The sequence below is a fragment of the Mauremys mutica genome, chromosome 8 (genome assembly GCF_020497125.1).
Source record: "Mauremys mutica isolate MM-2020 ecotype Southern chromosome 8, ASM2049712v1, whole genome shotgun sequence".
In the NCBI taxonomy this organism is placed as follows: Eukaryota; Metazoa; Chordata; order Testudines; family Geoemydidae; genus Mauremys; species Mauremys mutica.
The window spans coordinates 62858612-62877411 of NC_059079.1; the positions used below are offsets into that span (position 1 = coordinate 62858612).

General features: G+C 51.1%; 1 protein-coding gene across 11 annotated transcripts in view; it reads left to right on the forward strand.

Annotated features, from left to right (window-relative positions):
- Window positions 1-18800, forward strand: part of PBX1 (PBX homeobox 1) — a 239105-nt gene that overhangs the window by 62698 nt on the left and 157607 nt on the right. For 2 of the 11 annotated variants that reach the window (XM_045026003.1, XM_045026008.1), the window contains exons 1-2: window positions 5575-5594; window positions 8994-9082. The exons of 4 other annotated variants lie outside the window; for them this stretch is intronic. In XM_045026003.1, coding sequence (XP_044881938.1) covers window positions 9034-9082 — 49 coding nt within the window. In that variant the 5' untranslated portion in view covers window positions 5575-5594; window positions 8994-9033. Of the gene's footprint in view, window positions 1-5565; window positions 5595-8993; window positions 9083-14702; window positions 15821-18800 lie in introns of those variants that run through there. 5 more of the 11 variants (XM_045026010.1, XM_045026007.1, XM_045026013.1 and 2 more) reach the window with 5 other exon arrangements.

Below are 18800 nucleotides of genomic sequence, written 5' to 3' on the forward strand. Positions count from 1 at the left end.
CCTTCCTCGATATGCCTCTCCTTGTGCGGATCCACACGCTCAGCTATCAGGCTACATTAGAGGCATGATAGATTTTCTGTTTTAATTTACATCTATTATATTACAACATAACAGATCTTGATTCAGTGGAGACCAGTGTCTCCTATAGCCAGACTCTTTGGGAGGATTTCTGCATTAACTTATTAGGGCCGGTTAGCATGTGGCTTTGAATAGATGCTCGTGTGGGCGCTCCCTCCCTCCCTCCCCTGCAGGCTGAGCGAAGGAGAGCACACGGCAGCCGTTGCTTCCTGTAGAGGATGATGCGGGGGCCCTTGGTCTCCTGGGAGAAAGGGCTCTTGAGTTCTGTTCCCAGTCCTGTGATAGTCCTGTTGTATGATACCACCCGCTGCTGATGTTATTACTACTGGTCGTTTTTATTACGTTGTATTCTGTCAGGCCTAGATCTGAGAATGGCGCACCAGGTCTTCTTGCACCGGGCTCCGTACAAACACGTAGGAAGAGACCTGTACTGAAGAGCTGGCAATCTCTATAGATGAGATCAAGGAAGAAAGAAAGGCAGTGCTGTTCTCCCCATTTTACAGATGAGGAATTGAGTGACTGGTTCAAGGTGTTTTGTGGCACAGCTGGGATTTGAACCTACTTGTCTCAAGTCCTGGACCCAAGCCTTACCAACAAGACTATCTTTCCAAAGCGCTGTATTTCGGAGGCGGAGTTCCCTATCTGTTAAATGGAGGTAATACTGCACCCTGACCTCCTCCTGGTGTGGGGAGGCTAAATTCACCAGTATCTGTTAAGTGTTTTGAGATCTGTGCATGGAAGGTGCCAGGGAAGGACGCTATTGTTTTCTTTAGAATAAGAGCAAAAGTTCCTGCTACATGCCTGCTTCCGATAAAGAACATGGCCTGGTTAGGCGCCAATACATTGTGGTCAGGCTTCTGCTCTCATTTGGCACAGCCCTGCCCTTGCCTTCCACGTGCACTTTACCTTTGGCTTCTAGCTCTATGCTGTTTGGTTGGTTGCACAGGAAACCAGGGGCATCTGGGCAAGAAAGGAGACTGGGAAGAAAAAGCTGGGAGAAACTGCAGCTTTTGTGTTCATTTCCTCTCCAGCTCTTGGAAGTGGAGCGTAGGTCGGGGTTCTGTCAAGCGGAGCCTGGTGTCATTTGAAAACCCCTGCCTGATCTTAGAACCTTGGATTGTTGAAACGAAAGAGGATTTTAAAAAAACAATTATTTCCCCCATAGTGTGTGTGTGTGTATGTGTATAAACCACTTTTTCCATCTCATTCCCTTAGCCTCCCTGTGCCTCACCATCACCTCTGTACGGGGATGATGGCACAGGATGTGGTGAGGATAAAAGCAGTGAAGATTGGGAGGTGCTTACATGATGGGGTGAGGTGTGTGTGGGGGGGGCATGCAAGTACTTGAGAGAGATCGGAGAGATGAGCTGGTGGCATTGTCTGTTTCTCTGGCACTAGCACAATGCTGTTGTCTTTAGGTTTCCATTGAGATTTTGCAGATGACATTTATGGCCTTGGCCTGCCAGGGCTTATGCTGATTTCAGCTGTAGGTGATGCAGGTAAATCCCTGGTGTAGACAGGCAAGGTTGGTTCCTGCTTGCCAATGGCTATAATTGGGGTCAAATCCCTAGTCGGGAGAAGACCTCATTTGTGCCCTGTCCCCAGGATGATCTAATCCAAAGATGCAACTTCTAGATCCTGGCTGTGGTGTTGGGTTGCCGTGGTTTCTGCTGCCCCGGAGGCAGTGGGGATAAATGGCAGCAGAACAAGGCCCAGTACCAGGATTCTGTTGAGGGAGTCAAGATTGCTCTTGCTGATTGGCAAAGGTGCATTGCCTGGTGTTGCACAAAGAGGACTGTACTACCATTTACTTTGCATCTTGCCTTTCAATATTTGCTTTGCAATAAGCATCGCTGAGGCTGGAGGGAGGTGGAACAGGACAGGAGGCATATCGTGCTGCTCCTTCCTTCTCGGCCTGTGCCCTCTGCCCAGTGGTGACTTAAAGCCAGGATCTGCAAAGGCCCAGGAGTTTGGGGGTATCTTTCTCTGTTTGAACTGAGCTTTGATTAATCTGGGCTCTCCAGCACACGTGCTGTTTTCCAGGCAGTAGTTCTTGGCACGTGGAATTCTTGCCTGACCAGAGCGTAAATGAAACTGCAGACAGTGTTTGTGCCTGTGCAGTTTATGATGTGTTTGGAGGAGAGCTTGGTGCTTCCGTTTAAGTTTCTTATTGCTCAGCAGTAAAATAAATGATGCTTAGTATAACTTTGCACTTATAAGACTGTAGCTCAATTTAAAAAACAAAACGCCAGTAGCAGGAGGGGCTCTGTAGCATGCTCGTCTCTAGAAACTGACCTCGTTAATTTTAATGGTGGGAGAAATTCTCCAACTAGGGGGGAGAGAGAGAAAAACATTGATGTTTCAACTCCACACCCTTCGCTGTCAGAGGCGGTGTTTAAACCCTACCCAGGAATTGTTGTGAAGACTCTTACCCCTGGTCTACACTGGGGTGGGAGGGGGAATCAACCTAAGATACACAACTTCAGCCATGAGAATAGTGTAGCTGAAGTCGACATATCTTAGGTTGACTTACCTCCCGTCCTCACAGTGTGGGGTTGATTGCTGCCACTCCCCGTCGACTCCGCTTCCGCCTCTCGCCGCGGTGGAGTACAGGAGGTGATGGCAGAGTGATCGGAGATTGATTTATTGCGCCTACTCTAGACATGATAAATCGATCCCCGTTAGATCAATCACTACCTGCCATCCGGCAGGTAGTGTAGACATATCCTTAAACTGGACATGGAAGGGTTGGAGATTTCCCCCTGTAAACGGGTCGGACTCACCCCTGCGGCGCCTCCTGCTGGTTGCTCTCCAAATTTGCCCTGTTCAGCCCTGGAGCACCCTCTGCAGGCTGGTGATCCCCCTGTTCGTAGGCCCCCGTGTCCCTCCTCGGACCCGGTGCCCCTTTCTCTGGGGTGCTGCCCCCTGGCAATAACCCCTTTCTTACTCTGTCTGGGTTTCCCCTTCCTTGGGAACCCCCCCACCCTACTATCCCCACTTCGCCTCAGTAGTGGCTACTGCCCAGTCCCTATTTAGCCCCCGTTCGCTGGGGCGGACTGCAGTATCCAGTACTCATCATCGGCAAAGGAGGGTTTGGACCTGCTGCTTTGTCCTACCCTTAAGGTGCCCTCTGCAACCTCCCAGTACCTTCTGCCCTCTGCTAGGCCGCAGCCTGGGGCTTTCCAGACCAGAGCTCCCCAGCTCCTTAGCCTGACCCCGGCCCTGCTTCACCCTAGGTACCTTGTCTCATCTACTAAGCAGCCAGGCCCATCTCTCTCTATCGCCAGAGTGAGACTGTCTGGGCTCCTGGCTTCCCTGCCTTCTATAAGACCCTGCTCCTCAGTTTGGGGCGTGGCCCCCAGCTGCAGCCATTTTCCTAATCAGCTCAGCCCTGTCAGGCCACTTTCTAACCCCTTAAAACTCCGGAGCAGGGATCCACCCTGCTACACCCCTCTCCCCCAAAGGCACAGCCAAATTTAAAACAATTATAGTGAGCAAGTCCACAGCCAAAGAATGGTTAATTAGGAGTGAGATGAAAGCCCCGGTATCAAGCAGACTAGAAGGTGGGCTGTCTCCATGTGAAGTTTTCAGGACTATGCCAGCCCTTGATGGAACACTGTAGAAAGGAGAAAGTTAGTGCATAGCGGCTCATTATATTCATAAAGCACTTTAAGATGTGGAAAAACTGCTATAGAAATGCTGTTGTCAAAAGTCTGGCTCATTGAATTCTGTCTGAAAAACTTCTGTTCTCCTAAATTCATCCGTAATAGCAACTGGTCGACTATTTGGAAAATTAATTTCCCTCAACCCATGCCAAGATTAAAAATAACAAGTGAATTTTTCTAATTGTCCCATAGAACTCAAGTCAAGATGTGAGCGAATCTCAAATGGTGCAGTCTGACAGGATTTGAGTGATTTGTGCTCTAGTGAAGCGAAAGAGATATTTGTATCAGGGCCGCCCAGAGGATTCCGGGGGCCCGGGGTCTTCGGCGGCAGGGGGCCCTTCTGTTCCGGGACCCGCCGCCAAAGTGCCCCGAAGACCCGCGGCGGGAGCCCCCCGCCGCCGAAGCGCAGCCCGGTCTTCGGCGGTAATTCGGTGGCGGGGGGGGGGTCCCCGCCGCGGGCCTTCCGGGCACTTAGGCGGCGAGTCCCGGAACAGAAGGGGCCCCCCGCCGCCGAAGACCGGGCTGCGCTTCGGCGGCGGCGGCCCCGGCCCCGACGGTCCCGCTCCTCCCCCCCGCCCCGGTCCCGGCCCCGGCCCCAGCCTCTTACCGAGCACGTCTCCGGCGGGGCCTGAGCTCTGTCCCGCTCAGAGCCGCGTGGTGAGGGGGCGGGGCTGTGAGCTCCACGCCGAGCGGAGGCAGCTGCCCCGCCCCCTCCCCACGCCGCTCTGAGCGGGGCGGGGCTCAGGCCCCGTTGGAGCTCCCGGCCCCGCCCCGCTCACCACGCGTCTCTGAGCGGGACGGAGCTCAGGCCCCGCCAGAGACGTGCTCGGTAAGAGGCTGGGGCCGGGGCCGGGGCCGTCTCTGAGCGGGGCGGGGCTCAGGGGCCCCGACGGAGACGCTGAGGCTCCAGGAGAGGGGCGGAGGCGGGAGCCTCCGCTCTTCTCTTGGGGGCCCCTGCGGAGCCCGGGGCCCGGGGCAAATTGCCCCCTTTGCCCCCCCCTCTGGGCGGCCCTGATTTGTATGTGTCCATACATGTTCTTTCACCTTAACAGATCACAGATCGCCATTCCATTGAAATGCAGCCACTTCTGGGGTGGAGGACAGCAGCTGGTTCAACATCCTGGGGAAGGGGAGGTGAGAGAAATTTGGGACCAGAGCAAACCCTTACTCTTATGAGAAGTGCCGGGGTATCTTGAATGGCAGATCAGTTTTTAAGGCCGTCTCCAACAAACCAATATACAGCATGGAATTCATCGACCTGCTGAAGGAATCTGGTCTGACTTACCCTGATTAGGGTTTGAACCTGCTAGCCCCAGCGAGTCTAGATATGCCAAACCCAAGGCTTGGCTCACTTATCCCTCAGATCTGATTTAAACAGGAGCCGTTTCTTTGGAACCGAACCAAACTGCAGTCCTTGGTGGAAGGAGGTGGGGGGAGTCTCTACAAACGGAGTTGGCTGTTGGGGGCAGTTAAACTAGCTGAAGAAGCTCTGAATGAAAGCTTGGGAAAGGGCCTGCCAGGCAGGCCCCTGTGGGTGCCCCCTGTGCTGAGCAAGATGGCTCTTCCTGTGTGGTGCGTGGAGATAAAGGAGCAGCTCACCGAGGAGTCCCTGGAGAAAGGAGCAAAGCGTGCAATTGTTTGCTGGGGCCCAGGGAACAAAGCAGTCAGGAGAGAGAAATGCGGCCCAGCCGGGCTGGGCCTGCCCTTTCTCAGAGCTTTGGCAAATGACAGGCTCCTCTATGAGGTCACCTGCTGGAGGACATGTCGGTGGGAGGGTGCCTGGATCAGATCAGGGGCCGGAGCTTTGTTAGGCTGTTGGGGAAACACAGGAGGAGATGGGCATGCTGGTAGGTGGGTGCACTTGGCCAGGTATTCCCCCCCCATCCCCCCCCCCCCCCCCCGGGTGGCTGCTGGCTTTGACTTTTGGGAAGGGAAGATGCGGCCGTTGCTTTATCTAGGAAGAGCCGGTCAGCCCTCGCAGCCGGAGTTGGGTAACACGATGCAGGACATCTTTCTATGTAACCCACCGCCCCTGGAGTGAGGGGTGAATAGCTGCCTATGAATTGGGTGTAACACAGGCAGTGTTGCTACAGCCAGCTCTACCAATGCTCCAAAATTTGGATTTACCACATGCTCTCCTGTGAGACTCCTAGGCCTCCCCGGAGGGAAAGCTCTGGGGAGGAGGGCGAGCCCCAGCAAACTGGGGAGAGAAATGAAGATGTGAACCCAGGTCTCTTTTGGTGCAAGGCTGGAGCAAATGTTATACCTGTCTTTTTGAGGAGGTGCTAGGGGTGCTCCTGAGAATCACAGACCATTAAACCTTACTGCAGTACCAAGAGGATCTGTTGAAATGATAATGTAAAAATAGAAGTATAGACCCCTTAATTAGGACTCTGGGATAAACCAGTGCTGCTTCTGTAAAGGGAAACTGCTTCTCCACCAGGCTAGAATTCATGGAGACCACAACAAAGCAGTGCATAATGGAGAAGCAGTGAGAGTCACTAATGTGGATTTTCACTAATGCTTTGACAAAGTCTCTCACAAGAGGCTATTAAGGAAATAGGTTATGGGGTGAGGGAGTTAAGCACTGACACAGATCGGAAACTGGCTAAGGGATAGAAACCCAAGAGTGGTCTTTTTTCAGAACGTCTGGAGGTTAACAGGGGAGAACCCTACGGTTTCCCAGTAGGAGCAGTGTTAAATATGTTAATGGATGATTTGAGAAAGGGGATCGACAGTGAGGTGGCCAAATTTGCACAACGCCAAATTCCTTCAGTTCCCTCGATTGTCCCTCGTGGTCTGCTAGTCAGAATGGCGGCCGGGCGGCACATGATGTTCACTGGTGACCAATGCACGGTAATGCACGTTGGAACGAAGAAGCCGACTAGGCTGTCGGGTTGTAAATTAATGGTAAGCACTCGAGTGGGGGTGGGTGGGAAGAACTGGGAGTCATTGTGGGCGGCTCACTGAAAACTTGTACTGTACAAAATTGGTCCCCTCCCTCCCTCCCTCCCAAAAAGGGCAGATAAATCTATAGGGAATATAACGAGTGGGATGGTAAATAATAGTAATGAGATGATGCTGTGATGTAAATCCAGTGGGATCCCTGTACCTGGAACACTGCGTTCTGTTTTGGTGACTCTGCCTCAAATAGATGCAGTTGATTTGGAGGGGCTTCCATCTGAAGAGACAGAAAACACAGAAACCGTTCAGTTTAGGGAGAAGATGACCAAAAGGGGAGGGCTGTGAAATACTGTCTTCAGTAGGATGCTCCTACTTACCCAGTCAAAATACAGGAATAAGGAAGGAGACCCAATGAAATCCCAAGGCAATCAATTTCAGATTGATATAAGGAAATACTCAGTTACAAAAGCACATCCAATACCATGTGGACTTTGCATCATCAAAACTAAAACTTGGTACGATTCAAAGGTGAGACAGTTAATGTTTTCGAACCTGGATGGCTAAAGTTAGGTCACGCATACTCTTTAAACTTTTGCTGATATAGTAATGGCAATGCAGAGTGTGATTTTTTTTTTTAAATGACATTTTAATGCCAGCAGAAGCCCTACTGTAGATGCAGCTTATTCCGGCAAAAAGTGCGTTTTTGCCAGGAGAGTTTATAAACTGTATCTGCAAAATCTTTTCTAGTCTAAATTAGGCCTGGGACTCCTTAATCCAGAGATAGTCACCTCATAAAAACGGCATGCTTTGTGAAGGTGCTGATCGCTTGCAATTCTCATTTGACTCCTTTGGGATTTCGGCCTGCTTGGTGCCTTTTTGAAAAGCAGCACTCCTTGTGATGCCTGCTTACGGATCGGGAAGCTGAGCTTTGAGCACACCCAGGTTCGAAAGTGTTGGCCTTATAAGACCATCCAGCTGCTATATAAATATATTTTATAAGGGCTGTAAACCCGTGTGCTTCAGGCAACCCTTAACTATCAGGCTGAGGAGGAAGCTTCCCCTGGAGCGTCTTATTCCAAAATTGCTCAGTGCAAGGTTTCTTGTGCTTTCCTCTGAAAGATCTGCTCAGAGACGGGCTACTGGAGTAGATGGACCACTGGTGTGACCTGGTAGGGCAGGCCCTGTATTCCCATTGGAAATTCAACTCTGAAACCATTAAACAGCTCTAAAGAAACAAGAGAGTTAAAACTAACATATCTTTTTCTATCTGTCTGTACCAGGGTAGCTGGGCCTGGAAAAAGTACCTCCTCTCTCTCTCTCTCTCTCCCCTCCCTTCCCACTCCATTTCACTTGGCTCCCCTCCCAGCTGAGGCCTGAGTGACATCAGAGGTAGCAGATATCGCAGCAGGATTCAATAAGCGACCTTCTCCCCGGGTCACTGGTTGCCAGGGTCAGTTGGCTGCTAAGCTGCATATCCGAGATGTTTTTCCCAGCTGGTGAAAAAAGCAAAGGAGAAAGACCGCAGGTGGGGGAGGGACTGCTCCAGCAATGGCTCATTGGTCCCACCTTTGTGTGGCCCCATAGTATGTTGCAGCCTATCCATAGCGTTCCAGAACTCAGTGGAGATTTTGTTAAATGTTGTTATAAAAGAAATAGAGGCCATGTCGGTGAGGAGGGGAGAGATGGTTCAAGTGTAGACCTGGGAGGCAGGAGATCTCACTTCTGTTTCTGCTTCTGGTGTGGCCCCAGGCAAGTGCCTCAGTTTCCCTATTGTAAAATGAGACGCAGGGACTCATTTATACTATTTTTGTAATAAACCAGCCCGGGTGGGGGTGGGCGGAGGGAACTACTGGGGCAAGAGAGCCTGGCTTAGAGTCCTTGGGTTACCAGAAGGGGCAAACTGGTGGGTGCACCAGTCGTGCCATGGCCTGCCACAAGAGGGTGCTCCCATCAGGGTCACCCCCAAGCCAAGGGCCTAAGGCCAATTTTTCCCCCAGGTATCTGGGTACCTATCTTCATCTTCACTTAAATACCTTTAAAATCTGACCCTGCATTTTCAAAAGTCACTAGGGCCAAAATTTTCAGAAGTGCCCCAGTGACTTGAGGGTTATTGGCTCTTGCTGAGCCCTGAGCTCCTTAAACCACTTGGAAAATTGTTACCTGAGGTGATGGGGGATGTGTGTGTGTGTGTGTCCAATTTTCAACACCATAAGAAACCTGATTTTCAGAAAGTGCTGAGCACCCACTCTCTGAAAATCAGGCTTTTAAAGTGTTTAAGTTGGGCCCCCGGAACCACTAGATATTTATCCCTGCCTTGTGCCTCTGTCTTTCCCTTCTGTAACATAGGGACAGTGGTACTTGCCATCCTTTATAAAGTGGTGTTGAGATGACTGATGGAAAGCACTTGGCGGCAGTGGGAGCAGCTGATTCATTCTGTACGTAATAAGGAAAGAGCCTGGGCACGTTTCACTTTGAAGGGATTTGAGAGGAGTTGTAAGTGCCTATTCTGTGGGTCAAGGATGTCACACTCCCAGGCTGCAAATCCAGCAAAGTCCTAGCAACTGGAGCGCAAATATCTGTGTGTCAGGCCTGATCCAAAGGGTTGACTGCTCTACTCGCTCCTAGAGAAAGTCTCTCTGGGTGCATGGCTGCTTTTTCAAGCTTGCCCACTGGGGATAAGGGCCAGCTGGGATGGTGGTTCTTGTGATGGGGACGGGTGCCTGCTAGGAACAGCACTGAGATCAGACAACAGGTTACTGGACAGCTGTCAGATGATAACACCTTGCGCTCTCCTTTGGCCTGGGCTGAATTTGAACCGATGACCTAGAGATGAAAGGCCCCATGTCCCTTTCTTTGAATCACCCAATATTTCGTACTTCCATCTTCTGTAATGCTCTGGCTCCATGTGAGCCATTTACCACTGTGGTGTCCCAAAAAGTCACTGTCTTCACTGAGTAGTCTAATGCAGAGGCTCCAGCCTTGTCATAGCTGAGCACCTCCTATGCACTTATCTTTGCAACATCCATGGGAGGGAGTGAAGGGCTCTTATCCCCATTTTATAGACAGGGAAACTAAGGCACAGAGAAATTCTGTCAGTGGTAGAGCCAGGAATTGAATCTAGAGCTTCTGAGTCCCAATCCAACACCATAACCACAAGACCATCCGTCCATCCTGCTCCCAATATATCTCAACATCCTGGATCACCTCCCCCCCCCCCCAATGCTCGATGGGGAACTGGGCCTTGATCCTGGCTCCTATCCCAGTGGCACATGAAGTAAGCCGGTGGCTTCCTTCAGATACTCAGACTGTTGGGCCAAGCGGCGGGCAGGTGTGGCCCCATAAAAGCGGAGATTTGATACAGAACAAGGGGTAGGAATAGAAATGTTTGCAACTGTTAGTGAGTGTTACTGTTGATGTACAGCAGCCCCTACTGGTGGTAGCCGCGTCCTTTCCCTGGGACCCAGGGGGAGCTGAGATCCAGGGGGAGGAGCTAGCAACATTATATGACCCTCCAATTCCCAGGGTTTGGGAAAGGATAATTTAAAGACATCAATGGTCATTTTTATTCTAAACATCTTGGGGAGTGGTGTGTGTGTGTGTGTGTGTGTGTCCACACATTTGGCTGTGATAGTGCAATACATTTAGGAAAACTGTTTGCCTCATTCTAATTCCTTCTGGACTATAGAAGCCACCTCACAATTTGCTGTCTCAGTGCAGGAGAAGCCCAGGACTTGAATAGCAAGTGGGGATAGGGGTGGGGGGAGGGAATGTGAAGGAAATGATTGAGGTGCACTGGAAGCGGTGGGTAGGGGTAGCTTTGGAATAGCAGGAGGGGAGCAGATCAGGGTAGATGGGGGAGGTGGGTGGGTAGCTTTGGAACAGCAGGAGCGCGGCAGGTCAGGGTGGATGGGGGAGGTGGGTGGGTAGCTTTGGAACAGCAGGAGTGCGGCAGGTCGGGGTGGATGGGGGAGGTGGGTGGGTAGCTTTGGAACAGCAGGAGCGCGGCAGGTCGGGGTGGATGGGGGAGGTGGGTGGGTAGCTTTGGAACAGCAGGAGCATGGCAGGTCAGGATCAGGGTGTGTTGGCAGAACCGTGCTGGGGGAAAGGTTGCAGGAATCCTGTTTGTGGCCCCTTTGTATTGATGTCAATTTCCTGAAATTCACCTAGATTCCCCACCCCCCGCCCCAAGTCTCTTTCATTCTTTCTCTCCAGGCTAGCAATAACCAGCTGCAGGATAACAGCAGAGTGGAAGCCATTCTCTGCCCCCTTCCGGGGGAAGGGACATTAACCACTGGGGCAAATGTCTGTTAATTTCACCCTTAATTTTGTGATTGGAAAGGAAACACAACAAAGGGAAGTGGCACAGCATGGGGATGGTTTAACCTTGATAAAACAGTGATTTCACCAAGGCTGATGTTCTCTCATCTATCTTCATCCATCATAGCGCAGCTGAAATATGCTAATGAAGCCCATGGATAGGAGTATAGTGCAGTTAAATGGGGCGTTGCAAACGCTCTCTATACCCCCATGACAGGGTGATGCTACTTACTGTCCAAATTTATAGGAAGTAGTACAATTGCCGCCTCTTGGTTTTGGGAGCCAGGGCAAAATAAAGATGGGCTCTGAAGCCAGGGGTAAGGAATGGAGGCCGGGGGTGTCTGTTAACCCTTTGTTCAGGGTTATTGTAAGTCCCAAGATCCTTAGTTGTCATAGCCCCATTGACTTCAGCACCAGCTGACGAGCTGCCCTGTGCTGTAGACTTCTGAATAAGCAAACAAGCCATGATCAGAGCAGCCACTTCTCTAAATGCACTTGGTCAGTTTATTTTGATAAATGCATTTCCCTTTTATCTGGGATAAAATGTTAATGGCATTTGTCAATGTGCTGCGGTATATTTGGTAAAAGTAACCCAGTCTTACTAATGTGGGACAACATGGTGTGTGTGTGTGTGTGTGTGTGTAGATTAGCAATGTGGGGTTTGGCTACATATCTAAAAACAACCTTACTGGCTTCATGAATATATAGGAATAAAAATTTAGAATGACCAGTGGTAAACTGACACCTGTAATCTAATCTCTTCTTCTACCCTATTCCTGTGAGCTCAGACAGAGTTTCATGCGGGAGCTCCACAATTCTCTAGAACTTCCAAACATCCATGTATGTCCCTGAGTTCTATATTTTAATCATGTGTATTGTTAAGTCTTGCAATTCTCCTCTGCGGTAGGCAAAGGATATGCATAGATTGCTTTGTCCACTTCTGGGGTGGAACACAGCAGCGCAGAGAAATACTTCACAACAGTAAACCCTATGCCAATATAAAACAGCCGGTGAGGACTTAGAGGAGATAGAATATAATTATCCTGATTGGAATTTGGCCGAGGCTCCAGGGTTAATATTCTTTTATCAAAAGTGCCATGGATGGGCAAGGCCTAGTTTTAATCTTTACTCTGGAAGACTGCCTCTCGAGCAGCATAATGCCCCCAACACCATCCTGGGGCATTTGGGTTCAGGGGTGTATCAGAGAGAAGAGTGACGCTTACGGACGATCAGACATGACTTCCTGCAGCACCATAGTGCTTTCCCAGCCAAATGACAGACGAGGCATGACTTTGATTACCTGTGATCATAGGTGACTGCACCACGGCACGTCTGCTGCTGGAATATATCACGGAAGTCTTTAATCCTCATTGAGCTCCTCCTTTAAATCCTAATGGCTCCTTCCCTCACTGATCACTCGGTGCTCAATGCAGGAACACTGGATGGAGTTGTCTGGCCTGTGCTATGCAGGAGGTCAGACTAGATGGTCACAATGTGGCTTTAAGGCCTAAGAAACTCCCAAGTCCAGAAACAGTGCAGTCCGACCTCCACTTCTAGTCTTGCCTGTGAGGTTATCTGTCTGTCCGGGGAGGTGGTTTACTTATTGAGGGACACCAGTGTGGGGTCTGTTTGGTCATTGGATCGTGTCAATTTCAGTGATACTTTGGCCATGCTGCTCCTAGACCTTGGGCTAATGTCCATGGCTGCTCTGTGAGCTCCGGTTTGGAAGGAGGACGCAGAAGGAGGGTTTGTGGTGTCTCTCTGTTAGGAAAAGTTTGCGCAGGCGTGTCTCCGTAGTGAATCTCCCAGCATGCACATAAGTGTCACAGGTGCTTTCTTTCAGGGAGAGCATTATTTCCATCCTGGGGCCGCCTGTAAAGCTGGACCGTGTCACCTCCCCTAGGATTGCTAGGTTTAGTTGGATGTATTGCTGGAGGTTTCATCACACGACATAATCTTTAATTAAAAGATTCATCTTTAATTGCTGGAGACTCCAGGATAATCCTTGAGGTTGGCCACCCTAACCTCCACCTAGCCTTCCAACACCTCCAACTATTCCAGTCGTGAGTCCTTATGCTGCTCTCCCAAAGCACCTCAGTCCAAGGCCTGAGAACCCCTTGCTTTCCTGCTCCCGGTCAGCAACTGCCAACCTCTCCTGATCGCGTGCTGATTTTTGCGCTGGGGCACAGTTATAGCGACTAGGAAGAAACCCTCAAAGTGGGATTGGGAAGCAGGTTTCCAGAAGCTCTGGCTCAGTGTGCCACCCCACACTGCAGAGCCTTTGGTGAATGACTGCTCCTAGCGTCATTAAACCCTCTTCTGCCCTAGGTTTTTGATGGACCATGTGAGCCAGAGACCAGCCTGGCAGAGGCTTTCAGGGCCCATGTTAGCTACGGGAGCAGCGCACAGTGTGTCATTTCCCCCCCGCCCCACGTCTCTTGTTCCCATTCTCCCATTGCTGCCTCCATTCCTAATGCACTTGGGAGCATTAGGAAAAAGTTCACAAAAGAAATGAATTATGCATAAGGAATTAATTTCCTTGATGAATAGGGACTTGCAAACTCGATTGCTGTTTGCTTTCAAGGGGCGACTGGGGGAGGCGGAGGAACACCAGCAAAAGGTAAAATGATGGGAGGTGGATTTGGTCTGCAGAGGTCCCTGGCCATCCATTGGCCCTTTGGAAGTGGCACCGGCCCATTTAAAATCACACAGTGACATTTTCCTATCCAGGGGCACGGTTCACAGAGCACGACATGGTAGCTGTAGTGGCTCAAAATTGGGTGAAGGACAGTTTGTGTGTGGGGTGCAGGGTCATGATGAGATGCATTGGAATTTGGCAGTGAGCATCTTCCTCTGATGTGAACATGAGAAGCACAGGGGGAGAGCCAGGCTTTTCCAATAAGTAGCATCATTCCCTTTTTACAGGTGGGAAAACTGAGGCACACACGGGGAAGTGACTTGTTTAAAGCCACACCAGTGGTCCGTGACAGAGCCAGAGCTAGCACTGGTGAGTCTCCTGAGTCCTAGAAATGTGCCTGTCACCCTTGGAAGCTATACAATGTTAAATGCTGAGAGCACGGGAGTTATAGGGGCTAACACAGCAACTGGTTGATAGCTCATGCTCAGTCTCTCACTAGGGTTGAGAAAAGGGCTGTACATGGTGTCCATTTCAGTTCCCAGCTGGCTTTGGGCTGGTCCTCCTCTGACCACAGTGGAAGGAGTGGTGGGCTGATGCTGGGGTGGGCGGTGAGATCCAGCGCAGCCCACCAATGTCTTTTGTTGGTAAAACAAAAAAAAAACAAAAAAAAACCCCCAAAAAACGGGACCATTTAAAGCATCTGTGTCAAGATACTGAAAAGTAACCCTCCAGAAATGGATCCTGGCAAAAAAAATCTTCACCAGATGCATGGGCGAGTGGGGGAGTCTAGCCACCAGCCCCTTCCCTTCTATCCCCCGCCGGAGCCCAGAGCCCCCACTCTACAGCCACTGCCCTCCCCCCATCCTGGATTGTCACAGCCCCAGAGCACCAGTGGGTGGGTGGTGTGGCCCCAACCCCACAGTGCTGGGTGGCGCGGCCTCCTCCCCTCCCCCTCCGAGCCCAGGCCACAGCATGGGGAAAACTAAGCAGGAGGAGGCCTGGGGATGGAGCATGAGTGGGGCTACACCTGGCTGTTTGGGGAGGCTCAGCCTCCCCCAGCCTATGATACCCACCACCCACGCCCAGATGGGGGAATTCCTGGAGGGAAATGGTTGCATTTGTCAGTGCTCTGCTGTGGTGCTTTTGCTTAGCATGGCACTTGTGTTGAGGGGTTTGAGGCAGTTTGGGGATAGAACGAAGCTTCAGACAGGCCACAAAAAAAAAAAAATCTTCTGTCCCATTCCTCCCCTGGTCGGGGGAATGTTTTAACTTACAGAGCCCTGAAAGAGTTAAGAGAGCCCCTTTTGTTGCAGAGGCAGGGGATTGTCTGCTAGTGAATTTGAAAAATATTGGGCTGGTGTGGTGGTGGCAGTGCGGGTGAGGGGCTGGAACAGTATTTTTGTCTTTACAAAGAAAACAGGCAGACCTAGCAGCGGGAGGCCCAGCATTCCAATGACCTTGGCTTCTCCTGAGCTCTCTGTGCAAAATCCATGTAATTCTTCCTTGTCGTTTTCCCCGCCCAATACACTGTACATGGTATTTTCCCAAAAAACACTTGCATCAGTCTGGTGCTTTTGAGCAACTCTCCAATAACAAGCCAGTGTACACAGCTTGCCCCTCCAATCACAAACTAGCATGTGAGGGGCATTCAGAGAAGGTCCAAAAGACAAATCCTGTGAAGAAAGACTGAAAAGATGGGGATTGTTTTACCTTTGACAAGAAAGAAGAGGGGACATGATAAAAGTATATAAAGTTGGGACCTTCTGTTGTTCCCATCTCCTAGCCTAAGAACAAGGGGACATTCAATGTGATGAAAAGGTGGCACATTCAAAACTGATGAAAGGTTGCATGAAAAAGCGTATCATTGGACTGTGGAACTCACTGCCACAGGAAGTTGCAGATAGGCCAAGAATTTAGGTAGATTCAAAAAGGAATTGGACGTTTCTATGGACGGCAAGAATATCGTGAGTTTATAATAATGAATGCTGATAAAAAAAAATGGGAAGAGATATTAAACCATAGGTTTTAGGGTTAAGCCAATCTGAAAGTCTCACCTGGATCTCAAATAGTTAATGTGGGGGGCAGATTGGCCTACATTTGCTTACTGAGTGGTATTTATCCCTCTCTCTGAAAGTACTGGCCACTGTCAGAGGTGGGACGCTGAACTAAATGGACCTCGGGTTTGATCTAGTCTGGCAATTCCTCTGTTCAATGGAGGGTAAGAAATGTTGGTAGGGAAATATTCAGGTCAGTGCATCGCGGGGAGGGAGGAAGATTGTAAACAGGAGTGGGTAAGATGCTAAGTACGTTGACGCTGTCCCCTTCCCCTAGCTTGTGCACTGCCTGTGGCGATTCTTTTTTATACAGCTCACTTTTGACGTACTAGATGGCCACATAACTTCAACACAGCTTGTCTTCAGACAGTGCCTCCTCGGAACAGCAGGCCTCCTTTGTTGTGTCTGGGCACCTCTTTGTTCTTAAAGGTGGAAAAGGTAAAACAAAGAGAGCAAGTTGTGAGGGCTTGCAATTGCAATTGTGGCTTTGTGAGGGCCATCTGAACAGAGTTGGCTTTAGTGGCCACCAGGCCCAGGAATATCGCTGTGTAGAGTCCATGGGACAGGGACATGTGGATGACTTCATCGACCGTTCTTCCCCTTTGTGTGAGCAGGAGCTGCAGCCCTCCCTGACTTGGAATTCTCAGCCCGTTTTAGCCTTTAGCATGAGTCTTACCCTCCCATGCTGCAAAAAGACCTTGTAGTGGGAGTTTCACCCGGGGGGAGGGAGGGGCGATTTTCTGTTGTGGGTAGGCGCCAGCGGTTCTACCCCCAAACCCACAGATGCTCCACAATATGCAAGCGCTTAAGGTCCTCCCTGCTGGCTCTGGGACCTTTGCCTCTGTCATTGCAGCTCTGGGGATGGCTCCATCCAGGAGCAACCTATTACAGAGCAGTTAATATTGCCTCTGACTGCATTATGTGTTTGCTGGGAAGGTGCATGACACCGCCCAAAGCTCCCGGGGGCAAGGCCCCCAGCCTGACCCCTCCTCAGCCATAAATCCTTGACCCTTCAAAAGGCTCTCTCTCTCCTAGGGCTGGGGTGGTGGTGTCGCAGAGGTGGCTTACGTCATCATTTCCCTTAGGACTGGCGAGGCTGCCCCATACAGGAAACTGGGGGTGGGGAGGAGCTCAGGGCCCCATATGAGGGTTGCAAGAGCACTTAATGAAGGCTTAATTAAGTTTCCCCACAGGTTAGTGTTACGCCCCCTCCCAGGCAGAGACACTAACATGCCTAGAGAAGCAGTAACTCACCCCAGGATGCACAGTGAGTCTGCCCTGTGTCGTGTTGCCTGGGTATCTGGGCACTAGGAGTCACGTGCCCAGGACTGAGGGAGAGGCCTGCCCTCTCCCATGTTGGGGTTTTGTAAGAGGCCCAGGACCCACTGACAACTGCACAGTTGCCAGGGACAATGTAGGGACAGCAGACACCCCAACAGCCACTGGTTAAGGGATCTCCTGGGCAGCTTAGTTGGCTTGGAGGCCTAGAGACTAGTGAAAACATGATCTCATGCACACATGCGTCAGCCCAGCCTTTCCCAACCCCCTCCATGTGGACGCCAACCTTGCCTTCCCAACCATGTCGGCAAGGGCTGGCAGCATGCCCATGCCTCCTTGGAGGAATGAGGGAAGGGTGGAGGTGAGACCTGTTGTGCTGCTAAACAATAGCTCCTCATTGTAGCATGGTGGGCACTCACTGCCGTCTCCTGCTGGTCGTCTGGGAATTAGCTCAGTTCCAGCCTCTGAGTGTCTCCTGCTGGCCAGTGTCTTCCTACCGGTGGCTGCTTCCTCCTGATCTCCACCACTTACAGCACTTCAGGCCCCACGTCGGTGCCCCTTGCCTTGGGGTGCTGCCCCACAGCAGTGCCCCCACACTGTGGGGGTCTCCCCTTCCCAGGGAACCCCAGTCCTCTAAGCCCACCTCACCTCAGTGACCTACTGCCAGTCCTCACTTAGCCCCTTCCCTCAGGGGCAAACTGCAGTCTGAAGTGGCCACTCATCATCGGCAGGGGGGTTTGAACCTGCTGTCTTTCCACCCCTAGTTGCCTCCCTGCAGCCCTGGTACCTCCCCTGGCCTTTAGCAAGGCCTCAGCCTGGGGACTCACCAGGCCAGAGCTCCTCAGCTCTGCCTGCCTTTCCCCAGCCCTGCTCTGCCTCAGGAACCCTGCTTGCTCTCCCAGGCAGGCTGGTCCTCTCTGCTCCTCAGATGGAGCAAGCGTCTCCTATCACTCCCTCAGCCTGCCCTTTTATCAGGATCAGCTGGACCCTAATTGAGTGTGGCCACACCTGTGGCTGTTTACCCAACCAGCCTCCCCTGGCTGCTTTTAACCCCTTCCTAACCGGAGCGGGGTGACCGCCCGGTTACACTCATCATGTGTGTTTAAAAATGTCAGGATTTTTTGGGTTGTGGTTTTGAATGCTCTGTCAAGCTCCTAAGCACGCAGGAGCAGGGTCTTTAGGCTGAGCTTATGCTGTGTAGTGACATAGCTGCAGGGTCGCTTTGGCCTGTCTGGTGGAGACCTTCTCTGCACCAGGGCTGAAGCCCTTCATGTTCGCTTTTGCCAGCAGCAAGGGGGGTGCTCCTCACATGAGAGCCGTGTCAGTGTCCCAACTGTCAGTTTGTGGGCAGCGGTTACTCCTGTAAGGTACCCCCAAGCGTTTAAAATAGATTGCTTGTGCCATATCCCCTTCCCACTCCATTGCTGCCTCACCAGCCTGTTCTACCCAGCCAAACGATGTGATTGGCCTGTGGCAGGTGAGAATGTAACCCCCAAAGTTGTCCGCTGATCTCACAGGCCCAGATCCTGCAAGTGGATGCATGTGGGTGATTCCCTGTGGCCCTCCGGCGTCCACCAGCACCGATCTCATTGTGGGATTGAGGTCGCTGGGAGATACCAGGCAAAATTCCGCTAAAGACATCTCGCTGCTAATTAACTGTGTGCCCCAATTCCCATGAGGAAGTAGTGTGTGCTTGGCACCTTGCAGGATCCATTGGGATGGCACAGGTTGAACAGGGAGGATTAAAACAGACGCTGGATAAGTTGCCTGATTCACTGCACATTGTCCAACCTGCAGAAAAAATAGAATGTGATCATGTAATTAAAGACTGTTGTAATGAATCCGAACAAGGGGGCAGAGTTAAGG